Raw genomic sequence first — 24,704 nt, forward strand, 5'->3', positions numbered from 1 at the left:
ACAATTAAACATATATATGAATATATAAAAAACACTAATTTGTAATTATATAAATTTATAAAGTTATTAATGTTATTATATAAATGTGTACAAAGAATGTGCGTTTGACTCTTTGATTTTATAACTATAGACTGCTACTCGGTAGTTTTATGTCATATAATAAAGATTAACTGCATTTTTCTCCGTCGACGTGCGAATAAAAAAAAATCATTTATGCGCGGCTTCTTCAGACTTTTGTTCTAAAACCTTATATAATCTTGTTTTATATAATATTCAATAAATAATACTCTATTATTCTATCTCGCTTTGTCTTCATCTATAGCTGTCTTTGATGTTCATTATTTTTACCACTTTTTTGCCACTTAGACAGAAGCGATGTCAATCTCCGCTACACAAAAAAGCATTGAAAAAAAAGTGACAGTCCATAGTTGTATGGTCAAAGGAATAAATAAACAACAGAATTGTGTTTGTTTAGAAAATATAAAGTATAAAATTCATTTATATTTATATATATGTAGAAATACACATTTATCTAATTTATATAAAAAATAACCTGAGGTTATAAAAATAACCTAATAACCCAAGATTAATATAAAAATTAACTTTCCTCATTGTTTTCCTTTAAGAAACTGATAAATTACGCTGAAATCCTTATTCGAGAATCCTTGTGCAATAACTGCTCTGTAAATTTGATGTGCCAGAGAACCAAGAGGAATCGGAGTTTGTGTTCTGAATGCTGCAGATTGCGCTAATCCCAGATCTTTGGCCATTAACGTTGTACCAAAACCACCCTGTAAATATGCAGTTACCTGTTTCATACACTTACTATTTTTTTCAATGTCACATATTTATGTCGGAATTCCCAATTCAGAATTCTTCTTTTGCGAATTTGTATAATAAATTATCTTCTAAAAAAACAATATTATGAAAAAAATTCTATATTTCTTTACTTCATAATTTTTTGAACTGGGAACGTTTGGCAGAATTCCTGGAACCGGATTGTAGAGATCGGATGACCAGCACTTGCCCGAGCTGGAATTTATAATGTCAGCTAATATTTTAGCGTCCAAGCCCAGTCTGAAACATATAGAAACATTTTAGTAATAAACAACATACAAAACCGTTTATTGAAATACAAATACATCAAATTGCTGGTAACTCACCTTTGTCCGAGATTAAATGCTTCGGCTGTGCCAATCATACTGATGGCTAACAACATATTATTACACAATTTAGCGGCTTGACCCATGCCTACATCACCGCAATGAATTATTCTAGAACCGAGAGATTCGAGTATAAATTTTGCAGCTTCGAAATCCGTTGCTGTGCCACCTACCATAAACGTCAAAGTACCATCTCTAGCCGCATTTACACCTGCGTGTGTGTAATATATTAATTCAATAACGAAGAAAAAAATGTCATTATAAAATAAATAAAATAAAAAATGTTCTAAAATTATAAAAATTGACTCAAATCACGAGAAAAAAACCAATATGAGAGTAAGAAAAAAGAGATGCTAATAAGCCATTAATTAAATTCTTAGTCATAAGAAAAAAATGTGATGATAAAAAAAAAACTAAACACATTGAGATGAAAGATATAATTAAGACATCAGTAATATATTTACGCGCGCAAAATTTCAAGAAAACTGGATGTATATAAATTGTTGACAAAATTGCTTGAACAATTATTTACTTTAGAAGTATACTGCTTGATATATGAATTTAAATAAATACGCAATATTTTTATCGGAGACATGCAAAAAAGAAAAGAACAGATTAACAGATATTTAATATTCAAGGACTTTTTTTAAATTTATGTGCGTCTTAAAGAAATTGGTTTCCGTCAAGTTTTAGCAGCATTTGTAGTGATGAAAAATTAGAAAACAGTCACACAGTGACAATTCTTCTATTTTTTACTTTCGTTTGCCTTTTTTGCTTCCATCAACTGTTCTGCTACTTGCTTTTCTTTATCATCTATTTAAACTTCTGCTATCGTGTGGACGTTTTAACGATGCAAAAAAAGAAAATGCTGTTTGTTTCATAACATCGGTACTCAGTTGCTCAACTTAGAAAGCAATTTTATTGATAAAAAGTATGCATATTATACCTCCCGATACTGGACTGTCAATAAATTTCAAGTTACATTTTCGAGCCTGCGATGCTATCGATTGAGACACTGACGGATCCACAGTACTGCTATCGATCAATAAAACATTCTTTCTTGCTGTACTATCGAGAAATAACAAAAACATTTAATTGCAAATTAGAGCGCACCATATTACTGTTATAGTAACACTATATTATTATAGTAACACTATATTATTATAGCAACACTATATTAGTAAGAACAGTGGAAGTCCAGGAAACTTGCTGAGCCTACTGGAATTTTTTGTCTCATTGTTTTTATGTTGAAAAAAAAAAAACGTGATTTTTACCTGAGCACACCGTTTTCTCCGATGTAAACGTCGAGAACGTGTTCGTTTGAAGGTAACATCGACATTACGACTTCAGCTTCTCCCGACATTTCAGCCACACTTGATGCACCATTCGCACCCGCCTCTACTAAATTTGTCACCGCCGATCTGTTCACATCATACACAGTAAGATTGTAGCCCTACAATATACAAAAGTTAGAAGTTATTACAATACAAGAATTAGAAGTTATTTGCGCAAAAGTTTCATTAAAGAAACGAAATTTTTTTATACACATGTATTTAATTAAAAAACATTTATCACAAGTGTGAGATTTTTAATTACCTTTTTTAACAAGTTTTTCGCCATGTGCGCGCCCATATTTCCCAATCCGACAAATCCAATTTTTGAGAAACATCTCGTTCCTGAAAATAAAAACATTACGTGATCACGCGTATCAATAAAGAGCGCATATAGTTATTTTACAAAGAATCGTAAATTTTTGTAATTTGACAAGAATGTTACCTGTTACCGCCGTGAGACTGGCAGTTCGATGTTTCATAAATACAACAAAAATATTCATTTTTTTTTCTTGCGTCAAAAGTGAATTGCAAAGCTCATTAAGTTTAGTTCTTGATTCACTTGTCAAAGTACACTCGCATACGATTCTTGTTTCACTTTTCCACCTAAGGTCGATTTACTAAATGATTCAATACACGTCGCGCTTAGTAAAAATATACTCAATATTTCATTAAACAAAAACGGTACGAGAAAAACGACACGATATTTGTTACTTTTTGTCAGAAACGATTAGTGGTATGACTGACAAACAACACAAAAGCGACATCTCAGCGGCAAACGCTTTAGTACGTGTGTACGAGAACATGGAAACCTGATAAGAATTGATAATGAGTATTGGTTTTTAGCGGTCGATTTAATTCCACAGTTTGTCGCATCTTTGCAACGTGTTAAGTTTTAACACAGTATTGTTTGCTTCAATTGTTTTTGAACAATATTTTTAATTATTTTTAATATAAAGTCTGTATGTATGCGCACGTTGTGTATAAATGTACAATATATAATAATTTACATGTACTTTACATTAAAAATAATTACAAAATATTTTAAATACTTTACCGAAATTTCTATGCGTGGTTTCTGGTTGAAATCGTGTTTGTATCACTCGAATTTCACCGACGTTTCGCGGACATTCTAGTTCAAGATTTAAGAGCAACCTTAAATCTTGACTTTCATCCCGACTTTCTTCTTTTCACTCGCCATTGATTCCACTTCTCTTCACTTCTCTTTACTTCCGACATCGCAAATAAAAATTGCAAAAATTTGTCTTCTCATACGCTGCTGTTAAATATCACGTACATACACACACAATTCGTTTCTATCTTTTGAAATATGAAAGCTACTTTTTTTCGCACTTTGTTCTCTCGTTGCTTCTCATTTTTGATTACCTCCATTATTCAACTTTTTTTTTTTTTATCGTCTGCAGCTTGTCAGTTCAGAGCCATTAGTCAGTAGAAATTGTTATCAGATAGTGACCACGAAAATTTACACAAGTACAATAAAAAACTTTCGATATTACATTATGTGTTGTTTTTTCATAGCACTTTGTGCATAATGTGAAAATTTCATGACGTAATAGTCGTTAATATATATGATGCACATTATTTCTCAATTTTATGATAAAACTATACGATTAACATATCTCACACGTGTATCGCTGCATTTTATTACGTCAGGAGATTATTTATTTGTATTATCTTACAAACATCGAATATGCGATATAATAGTCACTAATATACTCGGTTAACGCATCATTTTTTTTTTTGTAAAGACTCGTTTTCCTCTCTCTCGACGCTAAATACAGATTTTTTTCATACAAACTCTCATCTCCTCCGAAGTCTTTGTTAAACATGTTGTTGAAACTCGTTTTATTTCTCGACATTTGGGCGTATGTCTTGTGATATCGTAGAATCAACATATTACTTTAAATATCTCTATACTAGAATCAATAGTAGTAAATGTCGTTGGTAAACAACAGTAACGATAAACTTTTTTTTAATTCTTGTAAGTAAGGCAAGTTATCGTGCAAATTGTCGTCTGAGACAACAAAAGGGTAACTGTGATGTCACTGCGACGTCAAGCAAATGACATTGAAAAATTAATTTTGCACGAATCGCCAATTAGGTATCAAAAGTGATGTATGTTGAACATAATTACACCGTTCTCTACCTCGTCGTGTAATTATCATTTGTGTCAACCACGTGAGGATCGTAACTATGTGTTTATTCGTCCTTCGCTATCAAAGTGATTATCTGCTGTCAAACTGCACCATGTATATTTCAGTGTATACATACTTGAAACGACTTGGGCGTGCTTGTAAACTCACGTAACTCTACATGTGCAATTTTACATAGAGTGTCCGCTTTTTAAATCGATCTACTTTTTCACACCAGGTCTAACGGATGTTACGCTCCAGTTATCAACCATTGAGCGCCAGTTGTTATTGAGTCAGCTTGTACAACAGCAGAGCGAAAATTATTTTAATATCGCACATAGTAAACGGTAATTTATCATTGGGCACTTTATTATAATACTTCTTATTAACGCTATTAATAATTTTCTCCGTGTAATATTAAACCAAAGAGAATCTATATGTGTAACATTATTATACTCTCGACGTTACACAAGTAAATAATTAAGCATTTGATACAAACAAACACAAGTGTGAAAACAAGTGTGAGAATAAAATACGTGTGTTTGCAAAGTGCATCTGTGTTTATTTGCATTTGAAAATAAGTCAAGACTAAAATGTCAATGTAATCTTTCTACAATATTATTCAAGTTAGTTCGTCAATTAAATACTATCCAATTCTGTCGGTAAATTTTTGACACAGTAATCCATTATGAAAATAAACTTAGTGGTTGGTATTGCGTTTCTCATTATCAAGATAATACTAGCTGGCAGAGAAATCATGATACCTTCGAACGCGAAATCATGGATATCAACGGAAAATTTCACAACGATAATACATAAATCGTTTTTATATTCCAAGTGTTGCAATATATATTTGAGCGGTTAGTATATATAGAGCGCGCGTTATATTTTTTAATTTATTTGAAAGTATAACGCGATTTTTCCCTCAGACTCGATTCACGACGTGGAAGTATTGTTCAATCAGTTTCGAAACATCTATCCTTACGAATATCTTTTACGCCGAAAAATCTACGAATGTCAGGGATATTTTCTGTTGGGACCGACAGACAAGGAAATTGAGAGAGTCATGACAAGGTAGTAATGACAATATAACTTTAAACAGTTATCAAAATTGCAATAATATATATGTATATAATATTAAAATGAATTAGTACAGGCCTTAAAAATGGATTCCACCGAATGTAAATTCGACCTTGTAGCACTGATCTTGTCCACGGGTGGGAGTGGTGTAAAAAATCATAGAAAGTGTTGTTTAGTGGGACTTTTTGATCATACTTTAATTTCGATCATCATCAGCCAATCTTGGAAAAACAAATACAATGATTAAAAAAAAAAAAAAAAGGAACAATTAATAGCATAAGGTAAAATTGACAATAAATAGAGAAGTATTACAATCCACACACAAAATAGCAAAATCATGAGTACGCACCTTGATAAATTCAAACCGACATACAGCTACCGCATGTCAAAATATGAGAAGAGTCGCTAACCGATCAACAAAGTAAACACAGACCCTGTATCGGTGTTTCTACAATGAAATAATTGACGTATGTATAAAATATGAAAGTTTTTCTCAAATTAAATTAATAATTAATTTTTACAGTCCTTACATAAAAGAACTGAGAAAATTACCAAATTTCAAGATAATAAATTAATTGATTAGAATAGTAAAAAAATAAAATTAGAATAGTCAAAAGATAAAAACCTAAGATAGTCAAAATTAGTCAAAAAAATCAAAAAACTTACATTTAGTTGGAAGTCTAAAAAACAGCAACTCATCTCACAATGACACACAACAGCGATCGTCGTCACAAGCGAGACCATCTCTCACGAAGTACAGACAAAGAATAATCGATAAAGCAAAGCAAATCGATAAACCAAGTCTGAGAGAGACAACTAGTGAGGAGAAGAGAGCAACAAAAAATTTTTTTAAGAATTAAATTTGTTTAATAACGGAATGTAAGCAGAATCGAGCCATTCCGTATCTCTCATTGCATTTACGTTGTTTTTTTTGCATTTTTATATGTAGCATCTCCGAGATTAATCTTCTGTGATGGTATTGTTCAAAATCAAATCATTTTTTTTTTTTTTAATCATTGTATTTGTTTTTCCAAGATTGGCTGATGATGATCGAAATTAAAGTATGATCGAAACGTCCCACTAAACAACACTTTCTACGATTTTTTACATCACCCGTGGACAAGATCAGGCTACAAGGTCGAATTTACATTCGGTATATAATATTATATAATAGTGTATAATATATTCGGTATATAATATTATATAATAGTGTATAATATATATTATATAGACACGTAAGGCATAGTATTAAATAATTAAATGTTTTATATTAAAGATAATATTTAATATACCACGCGTCTAAGTTACAATTCTATGTATTATATTCTAAACTTTATGGAAACACATAGTTTTTTGACAGAGTACCCTCGACCATCTCAACAACGGAAATTCTTGTTATCGTTGACGGTGTGTTAGATAACAATTCAACAATTTTTAATGTTTCCTTATATGGAAATTCTAACGCCAACATTGTGTCAAAATCGGGAATTTGGACCTTGTCGGAAAATTATTTAAAACCTAGATTTTTTTTAAAGGTAGACAGGTAAGACATAATTTTTTTACTTTTTCATTGTTTTTCTTATATTGATCGTGAGATAGATGCAAAACATGGTGAGATTAGACAAAAAGACTATCCATAAAGAGCCAACGCACACATTTTGACCTCAGATTTAGAGTCGTCTTTTTTGTAAACGCGCAATATAGAGTCAAATTAATATAACATATTAGGTGAAAAATTACATAATAATTCTGAAAATGGAAAAGCTTGCAATATAATTGTGTAAAACTTTTCGTTGCCAAATTCTCCACAAAAAACCATTGAGGAAGATGTGATATTTATTTATATTCATGTGTCTCGCGACGGTATTATGCGCATGATGCTCGATGTTCGATGCATCTAGTATATAAAAACACTCTTAATGAACTAAAAAAACGATATTTATTAGCGTCGGCTTTTCTACGGACTTTTTGTCTGATATATTTTCGATTGTATCAAACCTAATTCGATCTAATTGATAGGTACATGAAAAATCATCGAATATTGTATTACTATAATTTATGTCAATAAAATGGTATGAATATAAATGTATTTAATATAAACGTAAGAGTTTCAAGCAACTTATTTTACAGCTACAACGACTTGATGAATGAATTCAATATAATTAATATGAGAGGTAGAGAACTGCAAGTGTGTTCGTTCTATCGACCGCCCGTTTCTTATCTCAACAGAACGACCAAAAAAGTAATTAACGGCGTCGAAGAAGAAGTTTTTTTAGCGGATAATGGTAGATATATTACATATATGTATGTATAGATATAGATATAGATGTGTGTATGCATTAAGAGAGAACGTTAAGGAAAACGCGCTTAAAATTTCGTTGGCATATCGAACATCGTAAAGCGTCCTCTTTAATGTAGTTTTATATTTATTTTTTTTATAAGGAAAACTTCATAAAAAAAAGCTTTATTAAAATATAACTTTGTTACGTTTTTCAATATCTCTGACATAAAACTCTGACAGTAAAAACATCATACAAATGAAACACACAAGTTTTTGCTCCAAAGCTATAAATGACTAGATCTTTCTCGTATAAAATTCTAAACTTACTCGCAATTGCATCTCTTACTCACTATTTGTTGAGTTTTGTCAACGCAATAGCAAAGGTTGGTTAGTATCTACTTTTCTAATTATATGTGATACACGTTTATACGCGCTTGTTTATATTGCAAATTATGTAGGAAAACGCTTACATAAACATGTATGTGCAAATATAAAAGTTTAATAACGATTGCTTGTTTTTAATATCATAACATAAAGCTATTGCGTGATATGAAACTGTTGACTTCTTCCGTATCATGTAATCAATCGCTGATTCACTGAGCATACATATGTATATTTTACAGATGAGGAAAAAGACGGTATAGAAATCCAAATATTTCTGCTTATAGCGGAAAAATTGAACTTTACTTGGACAATACGAAAACCACCAGGGACCTATCGGTAACTCTGCACACATAAATACCTATATACTTACATATATATTACTTGCTTAATTTACATGAGATAAATGTTAATATATAACAGTAATATATATAATTTATTTAGACACTTCAGCCTATATGGCCAAGAAGGGGACTTGGTTACAAAAAGTCTACTCACACACATCCTTCCATACGATCCATACGTTACATACCACTTATTTCACGCTTATTTACATTTACTTTACAATTCCTTTACATTATCTTCACTCCCATCACATTAAATTAAATTACATTACATTGCGTTAAATAAATTAACTTAAATCATAACTCAATTTAGCCTTCACCTTAATTACATTTAAGTACCTTTATACCTTTATTCCTTTCTGCCTTTTTACATTTTTGCCTTCTTTTTCTTTTTCTCTTTTTTCTTCTTCTATTTTCCTATTTCTATTTGCTCTTTCTCTATTTTTATTTTATTTTATCTTTATTCTATTTTCTTTTTATCTTTATCCTAAGTTACTCTGAAATATATAACAGTAATATATACTGCGCACAATGTTCTTGTGTGTCGTGAAACTTGACTAGTCATACTAATAATTAATGAAATAACACTAGTCAGCCGTTAACTACGATGTAATGCGCATGAAAGATGATGCAATTTTAAAATCAAGTCAACTCTTATTTTAGATACGGTCGACGCGTAAACAACACGTGGCAAGGAGGTGTTATCCAATTATTACAAGAGAAAAAGGTATATTAATTATATCAAACAGATATCTTTTTTTTCAGTTTTAAATACTGATTGAGATAATTTCGTTTCGATGAAGCAAAATTGTATGTTTCTCTCAAAAGATCGATCTGGCTTTCGGCGGTATCTGGTTAACGGACAGCACAAACGAGTTTGCGAACATGTCGGAACCGTGGTATCAGATGTTTTTGCATTTCTTAGTACCACGTCCGCAACCGACCACCAATTTCTGGGCGCTCACAAGACCATTTTCGATAGACTGTTGGATCTTATTGATAATTATGTTGTTCGTCGAGAGCATGTATATGTGCGCACGTGCCAGAATCGATCCAAAATTTCCGAAACGTAAGTTAAAGATGTCGATTGTGTAACAGATATTATCATTATTGTAAAGTTTCGCATTGAGTTTTGAGCTGGCCCGTCCTGACCTATGAGATAAACCGAGATATGTCGAGATAAATAATGAGTCTGCAGAACTTATAATACAATAGTGTAGTTAATAACATACGATACTACTTAAGTAAAGCAAAAAAAGATAATAAGACTTACAACATGTTTTTTAATGTAATGCAGACTTCAGACTTTGTTTCTTCTAACAAATTTAACTTTTTGTTGTTTGACTGTTAATTAAACACAATGATAGTGCAGTACTTACTTAATGTATCTATTAAAAATACGACTAAAGTAATCTCTCACGCACTATCACGTGTACTTAACAGATTAAATTTAGCGCATCAGAAAACTGGAAATAACAAAATGCACGATCATACTTATCAATATAATTATTAATAAAAAAAAATATTAAATATTGATATATAATCTAAGAATTCAGTCGCGATTCAAAACACGATTCAAAATTCAAGCTTTATATTCTTCTCTTCTTATTTCTTACGAGATAAAGAAGAAGAGTGTCATGTTTTCTCCGTTAAACAATGCGAAACGAGAAAGATACTTTGTACACATAAAAAAGTAACTTTAGATGTACCTTGATCGAACTTCTACCTCAATTCGCGTTGCTATAAGATTAATATCGGATGAAATATATTCTTTTAGGTTTTCGAAGTTTTTTCTCGACAATTACGGAGTTGATGGGTCGCCTGTTAGGCACGTGGGTACCAAGAAACACAATCAATGCTAGATTCGAACTTCATTTGTGGCAAACTGTAGGAGTCATACTGGTAACCGCTTACAGCAGTAGTCTTGCAGCGAGACTTGCGAGCTCGGAGTACGAAGACAGGTGGCAATTATTTTTGTTATTATCCTTAATCTACTGTGAAAATATAAGTCTCTCGTTCACTTATTATATCATGCCTTCTTTACATTAAAACAATTATATTAATTGTTATTGTGAAGTTATTACTCTTTTCGATTTGATACTTACATATAATCATATTACGTTCCATACGTAACATTACCATTCGTTTAATTTTCAAAAGAATCTTAAATTTTATTCAACATTCATAGAATCGATACGGTACGTCAACTTCTCGAGGCAAATTTGTCGTGGAGTCGAAGAGGACCAGAACCGCCTTATGACGATTACTTCGACATGAAAGTATAGACATCTTCTTTTTTTTTTTGGCTTCGAACGAGCAATTTGTCTCTTCTGTTTTCCATAGTCAACGTGTATATATTTTCAAGGATCCTTATATGAGTCAGTTGCCGTCGAGATTTATTCTCACACAAACTAAGGAGATGATGAATGAATTAATCAAGAAAGGAAATTTCGCTATTCTCGGAACAGTCATAGGCTCGATCTTCTTTCCAGAAGATGAACTTTCGAACGATAACTTCACAGTACGCATATCTATACGCTTATTCGTGTAATAATTTTTAAATTACTACGCGATAAGCCTCCCTATGCAAAACCTGATTTGCAAATTTGTTGTAGAATTATAGAGTTATGAAGCAGACGGTTGGCAGCTATTATTCATCCTTCGCCGTCCAACCGTGGCTACTACGACCTATTAATACAGTAATGTTACAATCGCTCGGACGCATAAATTTATCACATAAAAAAAGAAACATTATACTTCACTTCGTCACTCCCTACGTATAATTCCGTAACTCCAAAACGCAAAATTTTAGAGGAGAGCAGTTTAAAAGTTTAAAGCTTCATATAGTTTCTCTAGTTAAGGGATCTTTCGGTTTTAAATTTTTACCTTACTTATGAATATTTTTTTTTAATATTTGGTGACCATAAAGAACATGACTTTCTAAGTATCACTATGTAATAAACTGAGAATCCCGTATGTGACACTTATGTAATTATACGTAGGGAGTGATGACTTTTTGTGAAACAGTAAGCTAAAACTCAGTTTTTTTCCTACAGATAATATTATGGTTGAAAGAGTCAGGCATTACGTACTATCATCTCGATAACGTTATCCGTCGAAAAACTACAATTAATCTTCGAGAAGTTCTCAAAGAATACGATGGACTTGATAATACCGCTCACGTGCTTGGACTAACACCGTTAGCCGCCGGATTTACAACGCTTATTGTGGGTCTTTTGATATCTATAATGGTTTTTTTTTACGAGATAAAACAAACCGCCGGTTTACGACCGATCCGCGAAGTTTTTCGAGAGATTCATCAGAAACGAAAAACGCGCGAGCTGTCGAACATGCGCGAGATGTCGGAAACAAAATAAATACAAGAAACAGAATAATTTTGAGCAATCAGAGTTTTAAACGGTTTCTTTTTAAATCTCTCTGTTCCGATAGATTACATTGCGCTATTGCATCATTATATCTTTATCATTAGATGATTAAATGTAAAACAAAGAACAAACATAAAACATAGAATGACACAATAGCGGTGGTAGCGTGCTCGAATGCAGCCTACGAATGCTAATTTTGAACGAGTACTAATTTTATTCCTTGGCAATTATTCAACGGATCTTTCAATGCTTACAATTAGTCAAACGCGTTTTTTTGTTCTGCTGATATTACTTTGTTTCCAACAATTCAAAAACATTACGAACTGTTGCGCAATTTTACATTTTCTGCTAAACTGCGACTGATATTTTTTCATATAACATATTACGACTTATATGTATAATGCTACAAAATACTTATTTGTATTTATGTATAGAAATACTTATTTGTATTTATGTATAGAAATATTAAACAAATACTTATTTGTATTTATGTATAGAAATATTAAATTTTATAAAAATAAGATGTATTTCGTGTGCGTGCGTGAACAAACTGTCATGCTTAATTAACAATTAACCTAATACTTAATTAACAATTAAGAATAAAAACGGTCATTATTAAGCAATTTATAAATATAAAAATTTAATGTTATTTTATAGAAATTTAAATGTATAATAACAACTTTTGTTGTGTCTATCTCTCTCTAATAAACACACAGTCATTATAAAATGATATTCGAAACATTATTACTATAAGAAATTTCATCAAAAACATGGTTAAAGAGAACTTTATCAGAAATACACGTCACTATGCGGAAAGATACTGTTTATACTGTTGAAGTACATTTACGTCAATAGTACGCAAGTGAACTGCGCAAAAAACAAAAAACAACTATAGGACTTGAGGCACACAAAGTGTGGCAATTATTTTCAGAACTATCAAAAAATATTACAAACAAAAATTGTTTGGCTTTAATAGGGCAATAAGAACAGTGTTTATGGTCTGAATTTCTGCTTTAAAAATAAAAAAATATTTCGAAAATGTCTCAATGTCAGCTACTACAATAATGTATGTATAATAGAAAATATAGGTTTCCATTTCAGAAGTTTATGATGACTTTGACTTGACAAAGTCACCCCGAATCAGACCGTGATCATTTGTTGCCATATTTATTGTTGCCATACAAGTAAATAAACCTTTGTCCTTTGTTAATTTTAATATTTTGATCATTTTTCTCTAATGTACATTTGTTATGATTTTATGTGTTTTACTCTGTATACGCATTCACATATCTTTTTCCTTTATATTTGATTTATTGCTTTCTTATCTTACGCACACATTCGCAATTACATAAAGAGAGAGAGAGAGAGAGAGAGAGAGAGAGAGAGAAGAGAGAGCGTGAATTCCTCAGATTCACATATCAATAAAATAACCACTTATTAGTCTTGAGTATATAAGATCGGACTACATATGTTTCATCTTTAGTTGCGTTCTCTTGGTACTATCACGTTACTCTGCTGATCGAGAGCAAAATATTTTTTCGACAAAATTGTTTATTATTGTAACTTTTACCAGTGTAAGTGTGTACTTTATAATCACATAATATCGTCACTGTGTAGTAAATTATTATTAATAGAAGCATAGACAAAGAATAGTAACTAACCATGAAAAAAGCAGCACACATTGATGATGGTAAGCCACAATCTTAAAATATTAAAAAACCCTTTTGAGATATATACATATATATATATATATATAAATTTTTTTTGTAAATTACAAAAACTTAAACTAAATAGTCTATATATGTTTATGTGTGTAATATAAAAATTCATATAGCTTCTTGTCTCTAACGTCATAATTCAAATATAAAAGTTCATATCGGAAAATCTTTAAAAAGCTAGTGAACAATTAAATTACAAAATTCTGCAATAAAATATTCAAAAAGAGAGTTTACATATTATTGCGTTGCAGTTCAACCGTTGACAGTAGATGAACATTTAGAACTGTTACTAAAAGATGAAAGTGAAATCGACGTAAAATCTACCACAGCAACACCCGATGATCTTCCAGATTGGTACAATGAAAAATTATTCAAAATGCAAGTATTTTTATATGGCATATCTTTATATATACACGACATAAAATATTAGGAAAATACCATCGCGTTTGTATTTGTGTAAAATATACTACTTTGATAATTTAAGAGGAGATCGATGTCTCGAAACGCTTTTATTACTGTGAAATTCCTTTTCTGAAAGTAAAAATTTAGACTAGACAATCCAAGTTGTTAAATTTAAACGTTTATATTTAAAAGATTTTAATTTGAAAAACGGCCGTAGTATAATTCAGAAATAAGTAAAAGATTTTAGAAATCAGTAAAAGATTTTACAGAAAATTGTAGTATGTATTGACAGTATTAACGTGTAACATGGTTTATTTTTGTCAGAGGTCAAAAGTTTTACCAGAATAACATGATGCAGATGATATCATCTAGCTTTGTAGGTCTTCTTGCAGTAATAGTAATTCCACAAACACTAAAGGTATGAAAATTGTATATTTATTTCAACAATATCTTATTAGAAATTTAAATAAATATGCTAATAGAATAGTAAAAAGTAATAGTTTTTTATAATGTTAACAGGTGCTTTTGTTTACAAAACAAAGTAGTATACCTTGCATAGCCTCTGCCAGATATATTCGAACTGCATTGCACATAAGAAATATATATACATGTGATCCGAGTGACCCAAATTCCAAGTATATAAATTTCATTACATATGTAATTTTTTATATATATTTATATATTTTTTATATATTTTATATACATATATGTAGTATCTGTTGTAGCACTCACATGTGTGTAGCGTCATAATAATATGTTGATCGTTATTTTATTTTAAAAAATATTTGCTTATAATTATAACTTTAAACTTCTGAATTTTAATCTAGAAAATATGTTTAAAACACAGAGTGAACCTAATATTCTTCCAACTTTTATTAGGTGGTATAAAACAATCGATCTAATTCGCTGGAAACACAAGACAAGCAGCAAAAGAGCAAAAAAAGCTGGCATTGGAGGAATTTATAACAGAGACGTGGCTATAACACAATTTGCTTTCATAGGATATGCGTTTGTCGCGCCTAAATCTGTCGGTTTGCAATGTACGGAGGAAGAATGTGAAGCACTTAATCATTTCTGGCGCGTAATGGGTCATATGTTAGAAGTTCCCGACCGGTAATACATGTGATAATATTACCAAAGTTAAATTTTAAAGAAAACAAATTTTAACAGAAAAAAGAATAAATCCAAGTTTCTAATGCGGTTTATTATATTGTAATATATTTTAATATATATTCTAATATACTTTTGAAAGTGTACATCTATATTCAAATTAATATAGCCATTTCTTTAACTAAATGTTAATTATTTATCGTGATTAAATTACAGATTAAATATATGTCGTAAAACCGTAGCAGAAACTCGCGAATTGTGCCGAAAGTTATGTTACGATGTTTTAGCAGAACATTTTAATAAGGCTCCTATCGAGTTCTACGAGATGGTGAGAGTTATAATAAATTCATTATGGTACATCGATGTTACGTTAAATTATGACGCTTTCCTGGCGTTTACCTATCAGCTACACGGTATCAAATGTGAGTATATAATCAATTTTAATCTTTTTTAGTCGAATATTTAACCCATTTGCATCACAAAGAAAAGTCAAAAATTAGTTCTTATCACCAAAATTTTTTTTTACTGTATTTAAATTTTAATGAAAAGCGGATAAGACAAGGGGGGGAGAGAGAGAGAGAGAGAGAGGGAAAGAGAGAGAGAGCTGTCTAAGAGCGTAGAAGGGAAATAAAGTGCGTGAGGGGCCCCACCGCTGGACAGGCCTGGTATAAATAATATGCGCTTTGGTGATAAGTGCCTAAGTAAAATGCGCGCATATATGCGCTCTGGTGATAGTGGCCAGGCAAAATGTGCACATATATGCGCTCTGGTGATAGTGGCCAGGCAAAATGCGCACATATATGCGCTTATGATGCAAATGGGTTAATTGTAGCTAAATATGTTTTCAACATTTTAAAAAACTTTATGTACATTTACATTTTAGATAAAGCACCACTCGGATGGTACAGTCGATTAAACGGCAAATATCATGATTTGATATACTATCTGTGTTGTAAGTGTATACAATACAGCATATAGTTTTTTACCACGTAATATCGTAGTATCATTATATTAATTTGTTTTTTTTCAATGTGATTTAGGTGTACCTTATGTTGGAGCAGCAGTAAGAACCTTTTTTAATTATTGGCTTAACTTTATATTTTGGCTCATTCAAAATTATCCTCTACACGCATGGATGAAATTCGGAATAAACAATTTCGAGATCAAGCTATATCCTAAATACAAGTAGTTTCAAGTTTGTCAGTGTTGTGAATCAGTGTTGTTCTATATACTTGTAATTTTATCTATTATATTTTCTGTATTATATTCATATTTTTATGAAAGTGTCGTGATTCTATCCACTATATATTTCCACTATATTAATATAAGATATTTTTGCACGCTCGCGCAAAGGCATGATCGTTTAAATTTCGCGTTGTTAGAAATAAAAGTTTTTTCATTTGAAAAAAAAAAAAAAAAGAACAAATTAGGTAAATTATTTTATATGCTTTTGACCACGTGTTTTACTTAACGATATTTATTTATTTGTTTATTATCGTCTTGTTATAATATTTCTTTATTAAGTGATTTATGGAAAAGTGAGAAACACTATTTTCAATAATGCGTTTTGAGATTAGTATACACACAAATACTGTTTCATCGCTTTGTATCATCGACGATAATCTCATTTATATTGTACAACATTTTAAAGAAGTGGGAAATAGTTCCTTTCCACTATACCGACAGCGTTAAGAAGGTCAGTACACTGTAATGCATTAATGTCTTTCTGTAGAAGAAGTAGGGATTTCCTTCTTGGCGGCGATAAAAAGAGAGAGCTCCTTTTCTCTGAACGTTTTTAAAGAATCACTACGAGTCGCGCTACCTTGAGAGAAGCTCGACTCAGAACTGTAAGAGCCGCCTCGTAAAAGTGCACATAAAACTTATCGTTAAGTGAAACACGTGTGTCTAAATACCTTGCATACTTGTTGCAAAACTGTTAACTATTTTAATTACACAGTTTTGTAATTGATTCTATCCAACCGATATTAATTATCGTTGGATAATTTAGTATATTAATCATCGTTGACAACTGAAAAAGTGATGACGATGGAGAAAATTCATATTGACGAAGGTAAGATTGTGTTTTATAAAACTATAGAAGTGGACAGAAGTGATTATTTTTGAAACTGTTGTGATGTATGTGTACATATAGATTTACATATACGTAAGAGTTAAATATAAAAAAAGAGTAATACTTCCTTCCTGCTATTTCTGTAGCTATTTTCTATTCTTATTTCTATTGCTTGTGTTTCTTAATATGTCTTTATTGTTAATGGCAGCATGATAACAATTGGTATCACTTTATACCATTGTCGGATCGCCACTACAAGACTAGAGTAACACGTATATGTTACAGTTTATGACTAATAGCTATCAGTATGCATGCAATGCGGTCGCATTATTAGGTACACGATTTCTCACATTTAGGTTTTAAAAATGCATCGTACAATTTCTTACGATTAGTCACAATACTTTTAAGTTTGACATTTTCACTTTATACAACAACCGTTTGCGACGTGTGCATCACGAGACGCTTGACAAGCATAACTGCAAATTGCACGAGCGTGCGAGACTTACGCAACTCATGTTTTGTTGCAGTTTTGCACGCACGAATTCACACAAACTTATATACTAAATTATAGTACTTTACATTTATACATTAAATTATCTAACTTATCATCATTATGCTGATATCTATGAAGTAATGAAGATCTGTTTGTTTTATAATTGACTTTTTGTTTTGAGATAAAATTGTTATTTTACTCAATATAATTGTTACGCTTTAACTAGTCGTTCGTAGTAGTGGAAAAAAAATACAAATTTGAACATCAAGTGTACCTTTAAACATATATTGACCGAAGAATAGTATTCAAGAAAAAAAAAGATGCTTTATTATACACAAGCGACTTTTTCGATATTTTATTCCATATTCAATCAATCTCTCTATGTTATGATTTCGCATGTACTTAAAACGTGTTGCTAAAACGGTTATAGAGCTGATACTGTAGACAAATTACAATATTATATTTACAATATTATACAGTTACATAATTCAAACGAATCTGAAGTGGCGTAGTAAAAATAGATAGCGCCGGAACGGCTTTTTTTCTCTCCTTCCTTATAAGATTAATTTGATAATAACTACTTAAATAACTAACAAATAATTGTTTCAATTTGGTGAAAACCATCTTTTTATTTTATATACTTTACTTTTTTATAACAACCAAAAAAGAAATGATGTCTCGATCGTGAAATATTTCTATATGTATTCACACAGTTGTCTGTGTTGGAGACTGTAAAGTTAAAAGCAATCTCAATGATCTTATCGGAACAAAAATTTATATCTAGAATATTTCACGACTCATCCTATCTCTAATAGTTTTTATTTGATGTATAATTAAATTAACAAAACAGATATCTGAAACCGCTCTCGGTCTTTGTACAATATTATTTAAATTGATCTAAATAAAACGATGTGTAGACCTCGTAATAATGTCAAATATATGAGTTTAAGGGCCAATACGAGGTTTATACTGTTCGTGTAAAAAATTGACTTATTTCAATAGCCAAACGTTTCGATCTTAGTTTCGATCCTTGCCTTTCTCAATGGCAACAAAAGTATATTTAATGTGTAGGATGTACATCAGCTGTATTCCGCTGGTTGTAGAGAAATTTTTTCATCTATGTTAGTTGTGGATATTAGTCGTGCTTAGTGACTACATCGTTAAAATATGAATCACTCATCAGTACACAATCAGCTGTCGTCAATACTTTAATGGTGTGGTCACTAAGCACGACTGATATCCATAACATGGATTAAAAAATTCCTTTACAACCAGCGGAACACAGCTGATGTACATCCTACACATTAAATAAACTTTTGTTGCCATTGAGAAAGATCCGAAAATAGGATCGAAACGTTTGGCTATTGAAATAAATTAATTTTTTTACATGAACAACCAGTATAAATCTCGTATTGGCCCTTAAATTCATATATTTTAATCTCTATTAATGATTTATACTAATGTAAAAAAATGATTACTATTATTGTGTTGGTTTTTCTTTTATCAGTATTAACAAAAACGAATTTTGATGCACATAAATGTTTTCAAGATAGACGAGAATACAATGAACACACTTGTGTATTCATTTTATTCTCAGTCGAATCATATCATTAATTACAAATTCAAGATCTGACACAAAATTAATTGAACTTGTAAAATGTGCAAGAATTAAAAAAAAATATATAAAACACTATTGATCCACTATTTTCGGTGTGTATCGACATTCAGACATTGCTTAAAAGATAGAAACAGGATTTCAGTACCGGTTTTTGTTTCTCTTTTTGTCCTTTGTAATATCACTTTTCTCTTTTCTGTGCCTTTGCATGTCGATGTCCGTATCGACGTACATTCGTTTTTTTCTATTGCAAGAATTTCATGATTTTGCTGTTCATAATATTTAGTGCGTCAATAAAAACAACACAGAACAGCCACTGATATTACTAATGTTAAATAAACGACGTTTTCAATTATTTTGTCTTTACTAAAAGCTTTCAATAATCGATTTTAAACGATTCCATTAATTACCAAAATAGATCATTATAAAGACATAAGCACAAGATCATTAAAAATAAATTAGTTAGAACATGTTACATATGTCGATAGACTCATTAGATACACCAATCGTTGAAAACAAATTAATTTTCAGATTACAGATAATTAGATGAGCAAGTAGAATAAAGAACGCCTTTTTTGTCATGTCGCTCGATAATATTAACTTTTGCATTTTTTTGCAAAATTTTAATATTATCAATATTATCATATTTCAATATTCAATATTAATGCGTAAAATTTATTCTCATAAATTGACAATTTTGATAAATGAAATTTAAAAAAACACAATCAATACTTTGACATTAGTTAAGCATTAAAAGCTTATTTACTTTTTGCAGCTTAGAGTATTTTACCTTGAAATTATCTTACTTTTTTAAATAAACTGATTATTAACCACAGATAACATACGTATTATTTAAAAGCGGGAATTATTAAACTCCGCTGAAAACATCCATTCCAACACGTGTAAAACATTTGATGAATTATATGCGCATTTCTTAAAAAATAATTACAAATTAATGCATTTTTCAAATAAAGTTCACTCATGTTCAATTACTGTGATGTCAATATATATAAACTAGTTATTTCAATGTTGAAAGAGAACGTTTATGTAACTTTTTGCTTATAATAATTTACATTTTTACGATTATATATTCTGAAATATATATATCTACACTACTGCGTTTTCTTTTTTATTAAAAACTCAAAATTCTATTCTATTCATTCTGTTCATTCAATGTTCTATTCACGTTCTATTTTCTTTTTATCACAATTGTTATTGAAAATAAATGAAAGATAAATAAAAATACAAAAAATGCATTGCAGCTCAACCGTTGATTGATGAGCACATCAATTGTCTTATAGAAGACGATAGTGCGATAGATTGTGACCTAAAAGATGTGACACCTGATGATCTTCCAGATTGGTACGATGGAAAGTTATACAAAGAGTAAGTATAATACTAATTTAAGTGTGCAATATATATATATATATATATATATATATATATATATATATATATAATAATCACCTTTTATTTGATGTAAAAATTATTTTTTTTCACAGTGTGAATATAAAAAAATTAATAAACATGAAAAAATTAATATGTATGTAATATGTGTCTGTTTTTTGTATAAAATTTAAAAAAAATTGCAAATTTCTAATTTTTCAGGGCTCAACGTTTTTATAGACGAAATATATTGTCTATAAATGCACAAAACTTTGTAGGACTTCTTTCGATACTAGCGATCCCGTCGATATTGAAGGTATTACATTTGTTAAAAATAATACAGAAATAAAATTGTTAAAAACATAAAATAGCGCTCTTATATACACATATGTGTGTTTACTTATTATAATTAATATATTTGCACTAATCAAACATTTTTTTCATAGGTGCTGATATATACAAAGCAACATGATACGCCTTGCGCAGCCTTTAAACGATACTTACAAACTACACTGCACATAGTCAATTTGTATAAGAATGATATAAATGTTCGGGATTCGAAGTAAGTATTTCTAATTAAAGACCACACAGGAGAAGAACTTGATAAGTCAATTTTTTGTTTTTGATGTTATTTGGTAGTTATAATGGAGTATTTTAATTATCCAAAGTGAGAAAAGAAAATTCTTGATAGATTCCGAGATATAAATATTTTTCAAAAATGTGTAACACAGTAAATACATATACGTTTCGAACTTTAAAATTCGTCTCCTCTAAAATTACGAAAATGTGACTTATCAAGTTCTTCGCCTGTAGTCTGCAATTATGTCAAAACTGTGATTTTTTGACACTCATGTGTCTTGTTCTAAATGATTTAGAGAGTAAAACAAAAAAAAGAGAGAGAGAGAGAGAGTAAAACAAAACTCATGTGAAATTTGATTCAAAAATTTAAGGAACGAACCAAGCGCAAAGAAACAAACTAAAATTGAGAGATTGATAGATCAATGCGTATCTCAATGTAATCTCTTATCTCAGATCATCTCTGATCAATACTAACGTGTGAAAAACACGCTAAGTTTTATCATTTCAACATTTAATTAGCGAGTAAATTTTTGAGCATTAAGTTTTGTTAAGAAGTGTCTGTTAAATCGGCCAACTCACGCTGCTTAAAATAAATAAAATCTTGATCGTTCAGATAAAAATAGAATAAAAAAACAGCAATTAATAAGCATGAGCAATACACTTGATTAATTAAACAAGAAAGTTTGTTCAGCTCGAAGATTAAAATTATAAATCTCTTGTCTCCTAAATCTCGAGTTGGAAGCAAAAGGTTGTACCAGTGAGCACATAACCGAACATGTCATTACCTATATTCATAAACATGACTGAATATCTGCTTGATAGATTGTAAAAAACTAACTGCAAAAAAAACATATCTCGAGTTACTCTCATAAATGCATAAATATACATATATGAATATCCGATTATGCTGTTTCGATACTTACATGACATTGTTTTAAAAACTAAAAAGATGTTAGAATAAAAACAAGAACTCTTAACTGGTTTGTTTCAATGTTTATGAGTTTGATACACAGCAAAATTTAATTCAAATATCTATATCGAATGCGCTTGGTTTGCATCTCGCAAATATATACCTATTCTCTTGATCTACAAGAATATATCATGACAAATTTGCAAAAATCACACAAACTTAGATTTAGAAATGTTTTTAAAGATTTAAAAATATACAAAAATAAATAATTTGAACTATAAATTTAAAATTTAACTATGTGTGAATATATTAATATTCTCAATATTTACACAAAAATTATTGCATTTTTTCAGTTGGTACAAAACAATAAATACAATTCGTTGGAAACACGGCACAAACAATAAGAGATCACAGTGTGCACGCGTTGGGCCGATTTATAATAGGGATATGGCGTTTACTCAATGCGCTTTTGTAGGCCATATCCTCACTAGCGCTAAGACTATTGGCCTGCACAATACACCAGAAGAAGATGAGGCAATTACTCATTTTTGGCGTGTAAACGGCTACATGTTGGGAATTCCCGATCGGTAATGACACACCAAATATCATCTTTGTATAACATTAAACACGTTTTTCTAGTATGTTCGTTTTTTACCCCCGCCACTGTCATAAAGCTACAATAATTGGTAATTTCGTGACTGACATTTTTTATTTTTTGGTAAAGCCTCTTGTCAATTTTTTTTTTTTTTTTTTTTTTTTATTGAGTCTTTTACGTGCAAGCCATTCTTGTCTATTAAGACACATTTATTATCATAGTCAGTCAAATTTTTATATTTTTTTCACGGGGGGATCTCGTGCAGTAACTACTACCACGCGATACACGACCTTCTTTTCACAGTGGGCATGCCCATCTGTGTCGGCTCGTGTTCAAGATGTTGTGACTATGATCGCCTTGTAGGAGGGGGATTAATTCGGGATTACACCCGAATTAATTTTTAGAGGCCCGATTTAGTTCGTCGATCAACCGATAAACTCGGTTGAAAGAGACCGGCCCAGAAAAAATCCTTAGATGGTGAGCGGATTCGAACTCGGGACCTCCGGGTTCGCAGCCCCTGCACTCAGGCCGCGAGACCACTGGGGCCGGTCGTCTCTTGTCGATTGTCATCGAGCAAAAATTTATGGCTTAGTCTCCACAATTAAGCTATCTAGATCTTTTTCCGTACATGCACTTCGATCTCAACTCGACGCTATGCGAATGTAATACATATGTATTATACATATGTATATATTTAATATTAATTAATATATACAAAACCAAATGCATCACAACACAACTATAAATTGTTTCTAATATATATTCTCTAAAACACGATGTTAATGTAAACTACATACATATTATGTATATTATAATAAAACTAACAATATGTTAATATTGTAATTTTTTAATAATGATTTTATTAGTTAGTTGCTGCTGTTCGCAGATTGAACGTATGCCGCAAAAATGCAGATGAAACCCGAGATTTGTGTCAAAAAATAAACGATAAGGTGTACAAAAAATATTTGAGTGAAGCTCCACCCGAGTTCTACGATACAGTAACGACTACAATAAATGGATTATGGTGTGTGGATCCGTTTTTGAATACAGATGCAATAATAGCATTAACTTTAAAGCTATATGGTCTTGAATGTAAGTATCGCAAAAAAATATTGAGTACTTTAGTAAGTACTTTAAAATAATAGTTTTAGATCTGGAGCATATTGCGCAATGATAAAAGCAACTTATTAAAAGAAATTTATTAATTTCTTAGAGTAAAAAAGTCAAATTGAATTTCAGATAAGTCACTCGGATGGTATAGTCGAATAAACCTCGAATTTCGTATTTATCTCTTCAAATTGTTTCGTATGTATTTATGATTTATCGCATTTATCTTATTGTCAAGATGTTATTTTTTATAATCCATATGTTTATCATATTTTTTCTCTCATCATAGATCAACCATACATTGGAACAATATTAAGAGAGTTCAACAATTACTTTTTGATTGGACTACTTTGGATCTCAGAACACTTCCCTGTGCTTGCCTGGATGAACTTCGGAAAAACAAATAGCCAAATAAATCTATATCCTAAATATAAATAAAATATATCTCTTTGATTATACAGATAACCCTCGTATAACGCGATTTATATAACGCGGCATTTCTGTAGAACGAAATATCCGCGTTATACGACGGTTACCTGTATATTACATAATAAAATATTTAATCTTATATATATACTTTGTATATATATATATATATA

General features: G+C 30.6%; 4 protein-coding genes across 6 annotated transcripts in view; 3 read left to right on the forward strand and 1 right to left on the reverse strand.

Moving 5' to 3' along the window:
* Positions 1-515: 515 nt before the first annotated feature.
* Positions 516-24,704, reverse strand: part of LOC109856102 (3-hydroxyisobutyrate dehydrogenase, mitochondrial) — a 29,915-nt gene continuing 5,726 nt past the window's right edge. For 2 of the 3 annotated variants that reach the window (XM_020431028.1, XM_020431029.1), the window contains 6 exons: positions 2,760-2,839; positions 2,438-2,616; positions 2,110-2,231; positions 1,164-1,374; positions 951-1,077; positions 609-791 (listed from right to left, as the gene is read on the reverse strand). In XM_020431028.1, coding sequence (XP_020286617.1) covers positions 609-791; positions 951-1,077; positions 1,164-1,374; positions 2,110-2,231; positions 2,438-2,616; positions 2,760-2,795 — 858 coding nt within the window. In that variant the 5' untranslated portion in view covers positions 2,796-2,839. Of the gene's footprint in view, positions 792-950; positions 1,078-1,163; positions 1,375-2,109; positions 2,232-2,437; positions 2,617-2,759; positions 2,840-2,939; positions 3,326-24,704 lie in introns of those variants that run through there. The other variant, XM_020431027.1, reaches the window with a different exon arrangement.
* LOC109856099 lies at positions 4,911-12,254 on the forward strand. The gene is made up of 12 exons (XM_020431024.1): positions 4,911-5,507; positions 5,577-5,721; positions 7,088-7,270; positions 7,858-8,012; positions 8,632-8,728; positions 9,397-9,460; positions 9,562-9,802; positions 10,511-10,694; positions 10,922-11,012; positions 11,099-11,254; positions 11,349-11,432; positions 11,790-12,254. The coding sequence occupies exons 1-12, from the start codon at positions 5,336-5,338 to the stop codon at positions 12,108-12,110; spliced, it is 1,893 nt and encodes a 630-aa protein (XP_020286613.1). The 5' UTR covers positions 4,911-5,335; the 3' UTR covers positions 12,111-12,254.
* On the forward strand, positions 13,575-16,745 carry LOC109856100. The gene is made up of 8 exons (XM_020431025.1): positions 13,575-13,809; positions 14,089-14,215; positions 14,564-14,657; positions 14,759-14,874; positions 15,119-15,352; positions 15,566-15,771; positions 16,233-16,301; positions 16,390-16,745. Exons 1-8 carry the CDS (start codon positions 13,782-13,784, stop codon positions 16,536-16,538), a joined length of 1,023 nt encoding a protein of 340 aa, XP_020286614.1. The 5' UTR covers positions 13,575-13,781; the 3' UTR covers positions 16,539-16,745.
* LOC109856101 lies at positions 17,137-24,646 on the forward strand. Its single transcript, XM_020431026.1, has 8 exons — positions 17,137-17,420; positions 20,791-20,914; positions 21,137-21,230; positions 21,361-21,476; positions 22,757-22,990; positions 23,885-24,090; positions 24,238-24,303; positions 24,395-24,646. Exons 1-8 carry the CDS (start codon positions 17,390-17,392, stop codon positions 24,541-24,543), a joined length of 1,020 nt encoding a protein of 339 aa, XP_020286615.1. The 5' UTR covers positions 17,137-17,389; the 3' UTR covers positions 24,544-24,646.

This window comes from Pseudomyrmex gracilis, unplaced genomic scaffold (genome assembly GCF_002006095.1).
Source record: "Pseudomyrmex gracilis isolate BER0280 unplaced genomic scaffold, ASM200609v1 scaffold_107, whole genome shotgun sequence".
NCBI lineage: Eukaryota > Metazoa > Arthropoda > Insecta > Hymenoptera > Formicidae > Pseudomyrmex > Pseudomyrmex gracilis.